Source organism: Physella acuta, unplaced genomic scaffold (assembly GCF_028476545.2).
Source record: "Physella acuta isolate Inbredline_101_S28 unplaced genomic scaffold, ASM2847654v3 ptg000016l, whole genome shotgun sequence".
NCBI lineage: Eukaryota > Metazoa > Mollusca > Gastropoda > Physidae > Physella > Physella acuta.
In genome coordinates this window covers 310001-327591 of record NW_026731536.1, presented here as the reverse complement: position 1 = coordinate 327591, position 17591 = coordinate 310001, and the positions used below count along the sequence as shown (strand labels likewise).

Sequence of the window (17591 nt, the reverse complement as noted above, 5' to 3'; positions counted from 1 at the left end):
GCATTAATTTGTTTTGATTGTATTGTAATAATGAACTTTTTGCCTTTTTCTACATCTATTTATTTTTATATGGTCTATCAATAGTACCCTCAAATAAATAGTATTTTTAATACAAATAACACATTGCTGCCAATGAGATCACTCTGTCAGTGGCTTTCGGAGATAAGGACTGGAAATATAAAACATGAAAGGGGGAAAAAATAAGGAACGTGGATGGGGGAGGGGGGATGTTATTCACACTTTCTGACCAAACTGTTGTAATCAAATTAAAACATTATAATGAGTTTAAAATATATTTCTCAAAATGTCAATATAAATAACAGTTGACCTATCGTTCGGAAAAAAAATAACTTCTATTAACGTTTATTTCCAACTCCATCCTTTGTTTATGGCCACGCCCTGTTACTATTGTAAAACTTTTCATATTTGATTCACATTATGATTATATAGCAGAATTATTTTAGACTTTGTCATAGTTGTTTACTGATATTTGTCTCTCAGTTCTTTTGTACGTGAGACTTAATATATTTTGTCCTGAGACATTTTGTCTGGGATATTTTGCTTGGTAGATCTATACTAGATCTATATTTGACTGAGGTTATCTGTCCTGTCACCGTCTATTCGTTTATTGTATTGTGATAAGGCGTTAGAATTTTGCATTTTCGTGGCACTAAATTTCTCACAAATCACACCACACACAGTGAGAATAACATGTCAAACTTTGTAACGCTATATTCTATATAGTATGCCCTATATTGTGGAATTTGTTTTATGACATTGTGTGGGATGTGGTTAGTGACGTGTGAGGATAGAGGATGAGGGTAAAAGACTACGTAGGCTAAGTTTAATTAATGGCCACATAGTTGGATATGTTTGGATTAAATAAATCGAAGTGTCTACTCGGAATAAGATTTTTCGGCAAAAGATAGTTCTGCGCATGCGCAGCGACCTATGGCTAGGGTTAGGGCTAGAATGAGGGTTAGGGGTAGGATTAGGGATAGGGATAGGGTTAGGGATAGGATTAGGGTTAGGGATAGGATTAGGGTTAGGGATAGGATTAAGGATAGGGTTAAGGATAGGATTAGGGTTGGTATTAGGGTTCTGCGGTTGTAAACACACGCATGCGCAGTACCATCGAAAACATCGCCGCTAAGGCAAGTCGTGGTTTCTCTCCATTGCGCATGCGTATCGCATGCGTATCTTATTCCGACTAGAATTGGCCTAAATAAATTCGATAATCTGCGGTTAAGTCGCCGCATCCGGTCTATTCCCAACTCGAATTACGGAGGCCTAATATCGATTTTCCAATTGCTACAAACATCTGGAAAACTGGAATTCTATGACTTCATTATCTTATTCTTAAAGCCCCACCCCCCCCCCCCTCTTCTCTAGCTCCCCTTTGAAGTGTGACATCGGTTACGGATGACCCCTCAAAATATGTTAGGTAAACTCACCGGGTGACACCCGGCCTAGCGACGCCACTGATATTAATATACCTTTTATTTATTTGTTTTTTTTTTTCGGTTTTATTAACAGAAATAGATTAGTAATAGTTAGATCTAGAGAATAATCTAGTTACAGGGCTTTAGAACGGGGACATAAACGATTTTTTTTTTTACAAAGGGGACCTGCTTTTTAGTTTTAGGAGAGACTCTTCTTTAATAAGTTTAAAATGTGTGTTACATAGCAACAAAAATGGCAGACGACTTGGGAAACCAAAATGCTGAAGACTCTACTAAAAGTAAAGTCCCAAAAAGAAGAGGATTACCACCAATGTCACCAAAATCTGCAGCAGGTGATAATGGTACTGAAATACGACAGGTTAAGCGTAAGGTTAAGAAAAAACAAACTGAAAACGAGATGAATCAACAACCCAACAACAAGCTTGAGCCTGACGAAGCTGAAACTGAAGAAGCAGCAAAGATACAGAAGGAACAGGTATTTCTAAAGTCTAAAATTAATTTAAAGTCTAAAAAAAGTCTGTAGTTTAGGAAAGTAAATAATGTCACACTTTTAAAAGTCTGGGAAATCACTAGTTTTTGGGCTGGATTTTTTAAAATTGAAAAAAAAAACCGTGGAAAAATTATTATTTATTAAGTTTGGTAATCTATCGTTTTGGGTACGTAAAATCGTCCGCGACTTGTAATGTGAAAAACAGGTGACTCCTTACATTTTAATAATTATTTAACATTTTGAGGAGGATTTATGTTTTGAAAAATACAAAAATGTTTCCTTGTTTCATTTATGTACCTGTTTTTAAACAATTGAATTAAAACTTTTCAGTAATAAATGAACACCAGCGATGTTTCCAACAGATGCAACCATGCTCATTTACTATAGCAGCCATCTTGTTAAAGTTTTATTTTTATAGACTTATAGCGCAAGATTTAGGCGGAAGTCACTCTATTTTACAAATGGCCGCTGTTTATATAGCAAATCTTGCTTGCAGGCACTGCTGTTTAAAGTTAATTTCTGGCCTATATTCACACATATTGATATATTTAGCCATTGATTTAGGTTTATTATTCATTTATCTATAATATTTGACACAAACATATCACAATATACTTCTATTACAGCCTTGACATTGAGGTAACGTTTTCGTACATTAATAGCCGCGGGCAATTTTACGTACCCAAAACGATAGATTACCTTAAGTTTTAGGCCTAGAACTTTGTAATTTTGAAACTCTGTCATGAGTCTGTCATGATGTTAATTGTTTTGTTAGTATTTTTCAACTAAACTACTAATGTTATATAGATCTATCAAAGGCTCTTCTTTAATGAATAAACTCAATTTTTTTTTCTATATGACATTTGTCATTGGTTCTAAAACGGCACACATTTTTCTGTTATAGAAAAAAAATTAAATGAGTTGCGTTTTTAATCATCCCTGTTAAGACCCTAAAAAAACACTGATAACCTGATCTTGAATTTTATTGGTTACATAATAGACTAAATAATTTGGTATGAGTGAAAATTGAAGTAGAATATATCATTCCAATTATCTACTTTTTGTGGGGAACACATTTTAAGCACTTTTGTGCTTGTAATAGTCTTATCATTTTAATAATGTCTCGATTATCTAAGAAGCACAAAGTAATTGTATAAAAAGAAGCCACCCAATTTTACAAAATTATCTTTAATTTTTGTATCTTTAGAGTTAGTTTATTTAAAAAATAATCTCACTACTGAGTACTATTTTGTCAATGAATGTTTTGATTTAAAAGAAGCCAACACCAAGACGAAGACGAAAGCGGTCACCCAGTCAAGATAAAACCACAGATGAAGTTGCACCTGTAGCTGCTGTATCAACTCCTAGAAAAAAGAAGAAAAAGCCACGCACAGAAAACACAGAGGACAATAAATCACAGAACTCTCTGACTGCTGATGCTGCCCAGTTTAAGGTCTTAAATTTCACTTTTATAGATATCAATGCTTAGCCAAATTTTGCCTATTCATTTAAATTTATGTTTTTCAGCAAGGTTTTTATTATCTTTTAAAGCTGACTTGTAGAAACGTTCATAATATATTTAACTGTTCTTATATATGACCCATAAAAAGTGTCCAAAAGTATTTATTTGTTTTAAGTTGTTCAAACATTTTTTGAATTAAAAACATATCTTTGTATATTTTTGTCTTTTAATCTTTACTATTAATTTATATTTTAATCATCTTAGAAGGCCCTAATTGTTTTATTTATTCAACAAGTAAAACATGATTTGTATTTCTTCTCCATAGGAAGCACAAGGCAGTAAAACAAGTCTAATTTCTAAGGATGAAGGAACACCGCGCAAGAAAGCACAAAGGAAAAAGAAGAAGGCGAAAAAAGCCACTGTTGATGGTGATGACTTTGGGGATACACCATGGGCAGAAGATCTGCGCACCATGAGGGAGGATATTATTGTAACAAATGGCTTGAAAAAAGATGAAACTGGAGAGCTGGGCACGATTGGGGAAGAAAAGAAAAAGCAGCCTCTACAGTCCTTATTAACCACTCCGATTTTACGTAGCCAGCCACTGGATAAAATATTTATTGAAACAAGCAGTAAGTTATAGCTGACTCATACAAGATCTTTCTGTGACATGCAGTAATTTATAACTGATTCATACAAGATCTTTATGTAACTTGCAATGAGTTATAATTGATCCATTTAAGATCTTTTTTTAGAAAAAAAAAGGAAGTGTGATTTGTTTTTTTATTTTGCAGGAAAATAAAATCATCTTCTGGATATAGAAATCCTTAGATTGTCTAAATAATATAAAAAGCATAAAACCTCTTTATCTGAAAAACCTGACCAAGTATTAGCTTAACAAACTAACATTTCAACTGGAGGTCTTCTCTAATGGAATGAATAAACGTAAACAGTTTATTAAACCAAAGAAAAGTCAACAATATTGAAAATCTAATTTCTTTCATTTACCTGTTAGCTTGATTCATTGATGTCACACTAACCTCCACTTGTCATTTTATCAATAGTTGAGTTATTTTACTAGCTTTTAAATCCTAGACTACATTAAATTATTTTAATTATTTGGTTTCTATATCAAATAATTTATTTTTAGCTAGTAGGTTAAAAGTAGTTTTTCAAATGTATTCTTTGTCTTTTTAAACTCACAGTAAAGCATAGTCTATTTCCAATATCCTTTCATGCATCCAGGTCTTGTTACTTTTTCCCTTTCTTTCCAACTCTTGAAAATTTACGTGCCTTTTTAAATTTTTTCTATGCCAAATGTTTTTGGATTTTAAAAGTGTTTGCTTCCTTTAATAGTTGAAAGAATTCTTTTGAGCTGAGAAATTTTAAATTTAAAGTAAACTTCAGTCTGGGCATAAAGAAAAACAAAAAATAAAAATTTTGGAACCATTCATTCCAGGCAGGTTTAAAGGAACAAGTAAAACTGTTCTCAGCAGACAGCGCATTGAGGAAACAACTAAACCAGTGGAGCCTGTCATCTTCACAAGAAAAACCACCATCGACTTTGCCCTGGGCTCCCACAAAATCTTCCGTGTGCTGACACTGTTCCTGCATGGCCTGACCGCTGGTTTAGCCCTCTGGCAGATGGTCATGATATTCACTCTGTCTTCCTTCACCAGTGATGATTTTTTACTGCACTACTACCGCATATCTCTACCCCTGCAGTGCTCCTACTATTTTTTGTTGATACTGTGTACAGTATCTATGTGTGACAGGTAACCAGGTTGTGTTTTTCTTTCATTGGGCTTATTCAAACCCATGTAGCTTGGAGTTTTTATGTTCTCTAATGGTTATTGTTTCATATGCAAATTGATCTGTCATTGTCTTAACGTTTTTAGATGAATGTTGGTACATTTTAGATATTAGGGATTTAAATTATGAATAAGCAAAAATTTTCAGTTGGATGTTTTGTTTTTAACATACAAACAAATATATAGCCTATAAGTTAAAATAATTATTTTTGTTTTTAAACCTTTTGAGTTCATGTCACTTTCTACCAAGGTTTGGTTGAACTGAACATTATTTCACAAGAAAAAAACCCACTGTGTTTTATATTAAATTCAGATTTGACATAGGGAACCCGACACGGAGGTTTGTTCTCCGAGCGCTGACACTCCAGAATGGGGCGGTGGCAATAATATTCAGCCTGGTGGCTCTGATCCTCACCATCATCTCCATACGCTATGATGACAAGATGTACTTGTACAAGGAGTTCCCTGACTTGTTCAAAGACAACAGTGTGAGTACATCATATGCCAACATGTTGCACTGCGAATGGAATCAGATAGTTAACATTGTTATCAAATTGTCATGAGATTGTTACCATAACATTGTTATCAAATTGTCATTAGATTGTTACCATAACATAGTTATCAAATTGTCATGAGATTGTTACCAGATTGTCTTCCAAAACTTTTGCACATTTTTGCATTAGTTACTTTTTTGGGACTGTATACATGCCAGCATTTAGATTCATCATCATCTTTTATCGTTATGCCCAAGACACATGAGGCAGATAGAGTTAATCTGTTTTAGAGACCACAGCACATGAAGGGATAGTGTAGTCAGCACTTAGCCCAGCCGCCTTAGTTTTCCCTAACAGAGTCATGTACCTATCAGAGCTAGGTAGACTCAGGGACATTTTACTGACTTGAACCTGGATTCAAACTCGAAACTTTCAACATAGCAGTCTAGCTCTCTAAGCTAGGCCATGCCATCGCATAACATTTAGATTATTTGATGGAAAATCTAAGACATTTACATTGTACCATAGTATAAAATCACTTATAGCATTCTGATGGAAGTTTAAATTTTTAATGGAACAGTTGGTCAACTGGGTTTATGTAGTGTAGATTTCTTATCAGTCAATTAGGTTTACATAGGGTAAATCTTTAGGAATATATTCTTTGCTGGCTGGTAAAATAAAATTCAACATTTTTCACATATTTTAGTTGGTAAAATAAAACACAAATTTATTTGATTACATAAAATTCTATATTTTTCCTATAATGTAGTTGGATAAATAAACTGTGATATATTAAACATATTTTAGTTTGTACAACAAAATGCAGTATAATTCACATATTTTAGTTGCTAAAACTAAAATTCCATATTTTTCATGTTTTTCCTTTAGACCAAAACTTCCGACATCTCAAGCTTCCAGTCCATCAACACAGCCCGCAGTGTGTTTATCATGCTCTCCTGGTTGGTTCTCGCCATCACACCCAACTCTGACAGGCTCGGCAAAAATCTAAAGTCAGGGGAGACTGGGCTGGAGAGGGACTTAGAGATGGACAAAGTGTCTTCAGCTTAATCAAGACAGCTGTTGGTAGACAATGTGTCTTCAGCTTAATCAAGACAGCTTTTGGTAGACAATGTGTCTTCAGCTTAATCAAGACATCTTTTGGTAGACAATGTGTCTTCAGCTTAATCAAGACATCTTTTGGTAGACAAAGTGTCTTCAGCTTAACCAAGACATCTTTTGGAAGACAATGTGTCTTCATCAAGACAGTTACAGATAAGTTTATACATATATGGTTTCACCTTAAGCCAGACATATAAACTAAGTATTTTACCTCAATCAAGAAAGCTATATATAGACATGTCTTCATCAAGACAGTTGTAGATAAGTTTATCCAGAAGTGTCTTCAGTGCAATCAAGACATGTACGGTTGGAGTAACAGATAAGTTGACATGGACAAAGAATTCTCAGCTTTTCCACACCAGTTAGGTGGAAATAAAAATGTCTGTGGAACTTTGCCAAATACTCACTGCATCAAGTGAACAACTCATTTTACACTGTCTGTAAGCAAATGTAGCATAATCTAAAAGGTGTTTCTTAGTTTACATTATTGAAGGCAGTCCCTCAAACCTTTTTGAGGTTTACATGAGGAAGAAACTAAATACTAACAAGAATAAGATGCGCTTTCAAAATTAAATAAAACATTATAATTATATTAATTCAAATGAATGTGTCATTATTTAAGTATAAGTAGTAAAGGTACATTTTAAAAAGACAGTTTGGTGTTCGATTCTAGACAAATGAGCTGTTATGCTGTGCTCTTTGAAACTTACCAGAGAGGGTAAAATTCTGGATGTTTTATCATAAATGTGTTTGTTTTGGTAAAAAAAAAATACCCAAATAAACTTGCTGTAACAGTTCAAGGTTCATGAAGTAAAATAATATCCAAATTTTCCAATAGCAACATTCCATATTGGACTAGAAATTAGCCAGCCTTTCAATTTACTCTAAAGTTAATTATTTCCCTTGTGTGAACATTAATTTAAACAGTAGATTCATGGAAGCAAAGTTGTCATTGTACATCCATCACTAAATTAATTCATTTCTTGTACGAGTATATCCACTGTATCTAATCTCCACTCATTTCTCAATAGACTCAATTTACTAGTGATATTGATGTTAGTGAAAGTGTGATAATAGATGTGTATTAAATAAAAAATTTAAATGTTTACAGTGATTTAGAATTTGTTTCATTAGCAATATTTAGGGCTTGTATTTGGCATGTCCGTGTGGGTCATGTGACTCATTACACCAGGGTTTTAGGTTGAATTCCTTATCAGGTCTGAATTTCAAAAGACATGCACAGAACATCATAATGCTCATCCAGTTGGTACCCAGCATTAGTTGGATTATGACATATCTTATTGTCTGCCCTGAAATTGGATCAAACAGCCATGTAATCATACAGCCATGTATTTATACAGCTGTGTAATCAAACAGCCATGCAATCATATAGCTGTGTTCCCTCAGACATGCTAGCCAATGTGTTACAAATCATGTCTTTTTTCTATTAACTTTAGGATTTTTATGTACCTCGTGTCAGCTTACAAATAATTTGTCTTGTTGGTTTTGAATTGAGGTGTTGCCAACACTTTTCTATTGATCATTATTGCTTGTCCGATGTCCTGACCAGTTGATGACTATTGATGATGTGCCTTAAAGCTGTTGATATCTAAATTTTGTTTACACATTTTACAATAAAATATTTCAATGTTGTGCACAGCAACTTTTTAGATCAAATAATGCTATTTTTTTCAAATGCCATAAGTATAGTTAAACTTATATAAATTTATTAATACTTATGTAGGTTTTATATTATTCCGTCCATTACCGTGCTAAGCCAACTTAAACTTAAATATTTTAAACTAAACTCTCAGATGTACATAATATTTTAATATTAACAATCTTTAGTCTATTATCTTTTCGGTAATATGTTGATTTTCCGGCTACTTATATTTTATTGAATAATTTAACTTGCTTCAATTGATTTATGGAATTGATCAAAGAGATTTTGGTTGGTGCAGGCCCACTCAGGTGGAGATTGCAACTGTTGTTTTTTTTTCAACATAAAATCCTGATAATTTGATTTTTTATATGATGATCTGATTTTTTATAGTAATGTTTTTTGACATTAAAACTCATGGTACGGCCTTCTTCTGTTAGTTAACATTCAATTTCATAATTTCATTTTTTAAATTTTGAAGCTGTTTTTTTTTAATTTACTTACAATCTTGTCATACTATTTAAGTTAAAATATGTCTTATTGTTTTAATGTATCAATAATACTTATGTATTTTATATAATAAATTTTTATGCAAATAATTTATTTTAATGTTCAATTAGATTATTAATTTCTGATTGTAACATGTTTGTATTAAACATTGCTTATATCTATTGCGAGGGATTGTTATTTTTCAAGTTTTATAATGTAAGCTTTCAAAAGTCATTTCTTCTTACTATTTTGTGATTGAGTGGATAAATTGACTTTTTTTTCAGTTATTTAAATTGACAATATGGCATTATTTATGGTACAAGCAAACACATTTTCTCCACCAAGGGAGATAAACAGTCAGAATGTTTGAACAGATCAATACTAGTTTCCCTTGTTTTACTGTAAATGTTGGCCTACAAATCAGACTTCACAGAGAAGAGTGATAGTAAATGACAGACTGGATAAGTGATGATGTGTATGGTGTGACTGGATCATGTACACAGTAGGCCTGTGCTAGATGGGCTTAGAAGTCTCTACCTGGCATGCTACTGATCCTGGTTTATGGCTAAGAGAATTGGCACTCTATACTCTATATGTTTTGGTTATAACTTATGTTACAAAAATTAATCTGATCTGAAAAAGAAAATGTGTCTATTGATAATGAATCAATTCAAGTTGAATGTAGTTTAATATGAAAGCTCTTAGTGGATGTATATCAATCTCAGAAAAAAAAAGCTAATATCTTAGACATTTATGAGAAGTGGAATATTACTTTAAAAGTTACTTTATCAGTTCTTAGACAACAGCATCTAATTTTTTTTTTTGCTTATTGATATTGTAATAGTTTTTCTATATTTTGTTATGCTGGACGTGTGTATAGCTCATGTTACAAAGGTAAAATCTTCTGTAGGGTCTATGAACATCCAGTGGTATTGTATCACCAAGCCGAGGAACAACAGTTCTGCTGTCAGTCATATATATATATATATATATATATATATATATATATATATATATATATATATATATATATATATATATATATATATTAGTTTATATATATATATATTTATACATACATATAAAGAGAGAGAGTTGCAGCACAAAGTTAATGCAAAAATTAAAACTTTTTTTGGTATCAGATAGCCTAATGCAATCCAGAAGTTTAATGATAAAGGCGGTGTCTTTAAGTGTACAAAGCACTTGTTGTTTTTGTGTATCATTATAGCTCCTTTTTCAAATGTAAGTTGGTGTCAAATAAGATTCAACCTGTTCCACCAAATTAATGATGTTTAATAGAATTTAAATTTCCCTTCAAGATTATTTAGTTTTATTTTTTTTTAATCTTTTTTATATTTGTTTTATCCAAAATATACACTTGCAGTTGTTTATAATAATGAATTTTTTAATATTTTATATGCTTGCACCATGAAAATGTGCTAGAAATCAATCACAATAATAGCCAAACAATTAATTTTATTGCGCAAACTTTATTTCTAGTGTGTATAAGAACAGATATACCCAACCCACATCAAAATATTTTTAAAATTAAAACAGGCAGTAGGCATCAGTTATTAAACCTCAATTTTCTTATGTGAATTCTATAAATATTCCTATGACTTTTTACTTAATGCTTGCCTAAAACTTTTTATAACAGGCTAGCCAGAAAAAAAAATCTGGGATCTTTTTTCTTGCCACTTTTAGAATGAATTGCCACAACACATTACACATGTAGAATGTTTTTCAGAAATATTTTATTAAATTAAAGCTTTGTTTTATAAATACTTAAAACTTTTTTTTCTGGAAACAAGTATCACAGACCTAAAAACAATGATTGTTTATACAGTTTTTACAAAACAAAAAAAAACCAATTTGTTTTACATATCACACTCCCAAAACAATTTTTTAAAGTAGGTCTTTTAATGGACATAAATATTTGTAACACAAATCCTAATTCTAAACATTGACAAACAATTATTATCAATAGGCCTAATTGAATTTAAATTTTTTTGTTGTTAAATACGATTGAATTTTTAAAATCTAAAATGTATCTAGTAAATATTTGAATTTAAGATTAGTTTGAAAAAGTAAATTTAACGAGGTGTTTCTCAGCATTGATTGTTGTCTAGTGATGTCAGAAGCCAATGCAGACTGCGCTGCAGAAGTCATAACTGTTGTATCCAGCAGATTCGCATGATTGTGTGCATGCACCTAAAGTTCCACCAGTTGTCTGACAGCTATACGATAAGCAGTAATTAAAGGCTTTCAAAATTTTTCCATCAGTATCTGTATGAATACATTAAATGAAAAAACATTGCCAAAAAGTAAAAATAATAAAAATGATATAATTTAAGGACCAAACATGACAATAGCTTGTTTAACAATCACACTAGACCACAACAATCATTTACTGCAGACCACAAAGTTAGATATAGTTATTTAGAGATAGCACAACCATGTAATTTTCAGTACCTTCAGTTTCAAAATTGGGAATGTCATAAATAAAAACTTACATTCCCAATACATTTCCCATCCCCACCCCCTTATCAAAATCCTGATTGTGGCACTGCAACAAAAGTAGGAACAACAAATCACCCTTTCACATGGCACCCCCAACCACTGCAACACACACAAGAACAACAAATCACCCTTTCTCATGCCACCACCTATAACTGCAACAGACACAAGAACAACAAATCACCCTTTCACATGCTCACCCCCTACCGCCAAAGTTTTCCAGTATGGCTGTGTCTTCAAATATGGAGGAACAGTGTTTGAGGGCTGCGATCTTCTTGTCCTGTGTGTTACAGTGCTCCATGTAGTCCCTGCGTGTCTTCTCACATACATCTCCCAATGGTGTGCTGTTACACAGTATACACTTGTGTCATTTATTTATACAAAATATTTGATACAATGGACTGAGTCTAATTAGGCTATGGTTGTATCTTAGGTTTTGGGATACAGTAATTTTTTTAACGTGAGTATGAATATGGCATTTTTTGTGCTGTAAGTAAGACTTAGAAGAATTTTCAATTTCAAGTTATTCAACAAACGGTAACAACCATAGGCACGAGGCCTTTTTCCACATAGGCAGTTTATTTTTAACATAATAACAATAATTTACTAAAAAAGAAATAAAGCAGTATCATTATACCATTCGAAAGTTTGGAATAAAGATATAATTTTATCTGACAGCATGGTCGGATGGTAGAGCTCACAACTGCTAACCTTAAAGCCTAAAGTTCGGATCCCAGGCTTGAGTCTGTATAATGTTCCTGAGTCCACCCAGCTTCTCTGGGTACCTGACTCACATTAGGGAAACTAGGGTGGCTGGGCAAGGTGCTGACAACATTAGCCCCTGTATGCCAAGGTCAATGAATCAGATGAACTCTACTTCATCTACCCCATTTCCCTTGGGCATGAACGTGAAAAGTGTTGATGGTGATGGTGGAATAGTAACATATAACGAGGAGAAAAAAAATACATTCAGTAACCTTGAGGTTTAGAATAACAACGTTAATAATTTAGTTTCAAAACATTTCAATAGGAGTGTGATATTTAATGTCTGTTAATGCTTTTCTTTTTTCACAATTAAAATTGAAAAGTAAGTTTTATCACTATGGTCTTTATGATAATTAATGTTCATCCAATCAATATTGATTATACTATAGGTTTTTTTTTAAGTATCAGCAAACCTTATGGCAAGCATGAAGGAAGAAAACATTCTTTAATCTACAAAAGAATAACAGTATAATAAAAAGGTCTTTTAGACCTGATGATCAATAAGACAGGTGAAGTAGAGTTACCCTGTTTCCATAACCTCAGATTATAAAGGATAGTATGGTGTGCCCAGCTACCTTATGTTTTCCTAATGTGAGTCAGGTATGCAATAGATCTCACTGGACTCATGTTTTTTTTATTTTGAACATTTTGTAATTTATTTGTCAACTGGCTTAAAAGTAAGGAATTTAAGTTCACAATAATTCTTGTCAGTGGCGTAGAGAGGTCGGGTGTCACCCGGTGCGGCACTTAATGGTGTGACTCCCCAGAGGCGTAGCGACCCTTCCCGGGGCCAAATTTTCGATTTGCACCCCCCTCAAACTTTCGATTTGCACCCCCCCCCCCTCTCAAGTTTTTCTCTATATTTTGCTATTTTTTGCCTTGGTGTCACCTCCCTAGATGGTGTCACACGGTGCGGTCCGCACCCCCCGCCTCCCCTCGCTACGCCCCTGATTCTTGTTACTTTTCCTATTGCACCTCTCCCATAACCTGATCTTTTTAGTAGCTCAAACTATGATCCCATAGCATGACTTATCTTGCCATAAAATAAATAAAAGGGTTCAAATTTTCTCACTGACAGACTTATTGACAGTCAGCTGATTCAATTAAAAGAGAACATTACAAACTTCACATAAATAAAAGTGTCAAGGTCTCACGGATGTTTACATGTTTGATTTTCATGAAATGTTGCATAGAAAACTATTCACTTACCTTGTCTGTTCTGCAGCATATTGTAAAGATTTATCCAGCAGAGCTTGTGTTGCGGTAAGGCTTGTCTGACTTAAATACTGTAAAAATGTGGCGCCATTTGTAGAGTCTGCCAAATATGTTTCCGGATCTATGAATTCCAAATTTTCTGCGGAAGGGGAAAGAGTTGTGAAAAATTGAAATAAAATTTGTATTAAAAATAAAGTGCACTTGATTAAAAGTATTTGTTTTAACCCAGGAGGTTTGGACTTGAGATTTTAAAATAAAGAAAATCTGGACAACACTAACACAGATTTTTATTATTTTACTGTTTCTGCTTCTGTTACTAATGTAGGGCCAGATCTAACAAGCTTGATTATTCCTTAAAAATCACTGAGCTCATTCAGCTCACCGGGGTGCTTGGAACAAATTTGGGGAGGGATGTTTTACAAGCCATACATTTACATGCCTTTGCTAAAATCTCACAATCAACACTGCATTAAATTTTAAATGGCAAAATAAAAAAGAAGTACTTTCCAACCTGCTACTCCATATACTGTTAAGATTATAGGTTTAACCTTGGAATATGAATAAATTAAATAGTATGCTCATTGACTTTACTTTCCACAAATGGAGTCTCATAACCATTAGAGATGGGTAGACTCAGGGACATGTATGGACTTAAACTCAGGAACTGAACTCTAAACTTTCAGGTTAGCAGACATTTACCCTGCCACTCCACCATACCACCCACTCTAGACAGGAATTGTTTCAGCCTTACCTGGGTCCCCGGAGTACTCCAGGTACATCCCAGACACCTGGTCCTGCTGCACGTGACTCTTGTCTGGAGCCCTGAACCCAACCCTCAGGGAACATGCTGACAAGGTCAGGGTGGCAAAGTTGTCCGTGTCTATCCCTGCGCTCACGCCCAACTCGTTATCAATGTCAAGGTCATCTGTTGGACCCCAGCTGTCTGTATCATCCTCATCAGCCCAGGCAACGCTGCGAGTTTTTCTGTTAGCCCCCGCACCACTACCACCGCCAGATCCACTGCTGTCTCCACTACCACTGCTACTGCCACTTCCTGTGCCAGATCCACTGCTGTCACCACTAGGGTCAGTCTCCCCGTCACCACTCCCACTGCCTCCATCAAGCTCTTCATCCAGTTCAAGTGTTTGAATCTGTTACAAATAAAAGAAGCTTGTCAGTTCAAGTGTTTGAATCTGTCACAAATAAAAGAAGCTTTGTCTGAAAGGTTTGGAAGGGGGGAAAAAAGTGTTGAAAAAAAAAACAATGCAATTTAAAAATTAAAAATAAAATACCATATTTGTAAATGTTTCACTATTTACTGAGATTGCCAATGTAACTATTTTGTTTTATAAATTAGCACTTGATGGTTCAGATTAGTAAAAATAAATCAACAATAAAATTAAATAATCTAATAGGAAGGAAGTGGGGGGGGGGTGTGGATGATTTTGGTGAGCTACATCAGGATAATGGAAGAAATGTTATGAAAAAATAAATTATCTACAGGATAATATGATAGTTCTGAGATTAATACAGACTTGTATGTGTACATTTCACCAGTGAATTCATACAAGACAATACTATAAATAAACAACAGCTGATTCTCACACCTTTAACCATAAAAGCAGCCCTATCCCTGAAATGTGTACTATCATTACAAAATATTATTTAAAAAAAAATACTTACATCAGCTTTTGGCACCTCATAAGAGAAAGCTGTTTTCCCTCTTTCTTTATACTTTTGATAAAAATGAAATATATTTGTTAGAGCATTATCTATTAGCTTATTTTCAACTATTTAAAATTAGCTCTTTTCTTTTTACTTTTTAATTAGTAAACATTCATAAACAAATGTTAAAAAATCTTTACTGTAAAGGTTCCATTTTCTGAGAGTCCTTCGATTAAAAGGCTAATCTCGTTCCAGTTATTCGACGTTGAAGTTGTGTACTTAATGTTGACTTGTATGCCAGAAAGAACAATATATTTATCTATGATGGTGTTTGTTCCAAGTACCTAAATAAACAATAGATGCTGTATTATGTATTAGTAAATTACGTTCTAATCTATTAATATTTTTACCTATTAGATGTAAGTCTTCTTACTAGATCAATGTACCATGAAAACCTATAAATATAATATATAATTGTGCTTATATTATAATAATTAGGGTATAGTATAGGTCAAATGTAATAATTAAAATATTAAAAAAAAAAAATATTAGGCCCAGGCCTATAAATTAATAATTAGGCCTAGGTCAAACATTGGGCCTAATATTTTTTACTGTTGTTTAGGCCTATCATATAGAAAGTAGAGTATTAAAAATTATAATCTTTGTAGAAAGGAATGTTAATTTAGCTTTGGGTCTGAACATCAGAGAATAATGTAATAATAATTATGTTTTAAAATGCGATTATGCACTTGAAATGAGCGAAATTGTTCTTTATATAAGTGCTATTTTTAGTTGAACTATCGGTTAATGTAAATTTTGTACAAAGAACATGAACGGAAAAATTCTTATACGTTTTTTAGATTGGCCTATATATGTTTTTATTGAGACATATATTGCCATATAGATTGTTTTACGAGCAGGTCGTATAGGTCAAAATAGTAATAGAAGCTAATGCTATGGATGTAGATCTAGTATGCAAGCAACATATAGTAATATAGACAATTTTATAGTGTACTAGTACTAGATATATATTTTTTAATTGATTTGTTTACAATAGTTTACATGTATCAGATGATATATTGATAGGCACAATGTGACAATCATTGGATCTCTACCAATGTTACGTACATTTTATTACATTAGTGATTAGTAGTATTAATTTATTAAATATTGTGAATTTAATTATTAAATGCAATAAAGAAAAATTAATCAAATTTAATTTATAATAGCATTAAGTTAGGTTTGGCTTTATGACACCTTAATTTAAATAATTTTCTTCAGAAATTTAGGCCCATATTTAAAAAAAAAAAACGTAAAATCATTATTAATATTTTATTTTAAAAATAATAAATTCACGAAATAAAAAAAACATCCACCAATCAAAAGTGTTTTAAACTGACCTGTAAATGGCACTGGTGGCCAGCTGGTGTTGCCACAGATATTTCACTAAAACGAAACCTGCACGGCAACCGAAATGGCGCGCTAAGACTCGGACTGTGGAAAAGTTTCAGGACATTCCCAGGCCCTGATAGCTCCGCTTTCACACTGTCTGGGGAGAAAAGTGCCGGTTTGGTTTTTTAACGTACATTAATGAATGAATAATAAGATCTTTAACGTAATTTAATGATATCTGACAAGATGCGTAGCGGGGGGGGGGGGGGGTGCGGACCGCACCGGGTGACACAATTTAGGGGGGTGACACCAAGGCAAAAATAGTAAAAATTTATAGAGAAAAATTTGAGGGGGGGGGTGCACATCGAAAGTTTGAGGGGGGGGGGTGCACATCGAAAGTTTGAGGGGGGGGGGTGCACATCGAAAGTTTGAGGGGGGGGGCACATCGAAAGTTTGAGGGGGGGGGGGGGGTGCACATCGAAAGTTTGAGGGGGGGTGCACATAGAAAGTTTGAGGGGGGTGCACATCGAAAGTTTGAGGGGGGGGTGCAAATCGAAAGTTGAAAGTTTGTCCTCGGGAAGCGTCGCACCGGGTGACACCCGACCTCGCTACGCCACTGTATCTGACACAGGGTCAGATGTGTAGCTAAGTCACTGGGTGTCAAGTAGCAAGCTATTGCGACAGGAGTCCAGTGTTTCTTCCAGACTTTTTTCCGGGGGGGGTGGGGGCGGACTAAATTTTCGAAGGGGTGGGGGGCAAAGCCTAACTGAGACAGAGATGCCTGGAAGAAACACTGCAGGCGTCATCGACACAAACAGCATTACAATGTCTCAGTGGCGTCGCTAGGTCGGGTATCACCCGATGTTCGTTTTCGGTTTGGTGTCACACCCTCTCCCCTTACTATTGTATTATTTTAACTGGATTTTGATTGCACGATTTTTCAGCATTTTTGTCACCGAACTTACTGTCGCCCCTCCCCCCTCCGCATTATGACGCCATTGCTATGGACACCCCCGTCCACTGGACTAATCCCCACCCAAACTGTTCCC

At 34.0% G+C, this 17591-nt stretch overlaps 2 protein-coding genes across 3 annotated transcripts in view; one reads left to right on the top strand and one right to left on the bottom strand.

Annotated features, from left to right (window-relative positions):
- Positions 1 to 1695: 1695 nt before the first annotated feature.
- On the top strand, positions 1696 to 9495 carry LOC131936728 (transmembrane protein 237). The gene is made up of 6 exons (XM_059293793.1): positions 1696 to 1938; positions 3230 to 3406; positions 3741 to 4047; positions 4875 to 5190; positions 5540 to 5714; positions 6609 to 9495. Exons 1-6 carry the CDS (start codon positions 1696 to 1698, stop codon positions 6786 to 6788), a joined length of 1398 nt encoding a protein of 465 aa, XP_059149776.1. The 3' UTR covers positions 6789 to 9495.
- A 1228-nt stretch (positions 9496 to 10723) lies between these two features.
- Positions 10724 to 17591, bottom strand: part of LOC131936825 (uncharacterized) — a 15780-nt gene continuing 8912 nt past the window's right edge. Inside the window, exons 3-9 of one of the 2 annotated variants that reach the window (XM_059293907.1) lie at positions 16551 to 16699; positions 15351 to 15494; positions 15169 to 15219; positions 14237 to 14636; positions 13480 to 13624; positions 11713 to 11849; positions 10724 to 11274 (exon numbers count right to left, since the gene is read on the bottom strand). In XM_059293907.1, the coding sequence (XP_059149890.1) occupies positions 11123 to 11274; positions 11713 to 11849; positions 13480 to 13624; positions 14237 to 14636; positions 15169 to 15219; positions 15351 to 15494; positions 16551 to 16699 (1178 nt within the window). In that variant the 3' untranslated portion in view covers positions 10724 to 11122. Of the gene's footprint in view, positions 11275 to 11705; positions 11850 to 13479; positions 13625 to 14236; positions 14637 to 15168; positions 15220 to 15350; positions 15495 to 16550; positions 16700 to 17591 lie in introns of both variants that reach the window. The other variant, XM_059293917.1, reaches the window with a different exon arrangement.

Excerpts from the sequence above, each read along its gene's own strand:
- LOC131936728 (XM_059293793.1), top strand. The coding sequence starts at position 1,696 with ATGGCAGACGACTTGGGAAACCAAAATGCTGAAGACTCTACTAAAAGT. Across the intron at positions 3,407-3,740 it reads CTGATGCTGCCCAGTTTAAG|GAAGCACAAGGCAGTAAAAC; the intron begins GTCTTAAATTTC and ends TCTTCTCCATAG. Across the intron at positions 5,191-5,539 it reads ACAGTATCTATGTGTGACAG|ATTTGACATAGGGAACCCGA; the intron begins GTAACCAGGTTG and ends TATTAAATTCAG.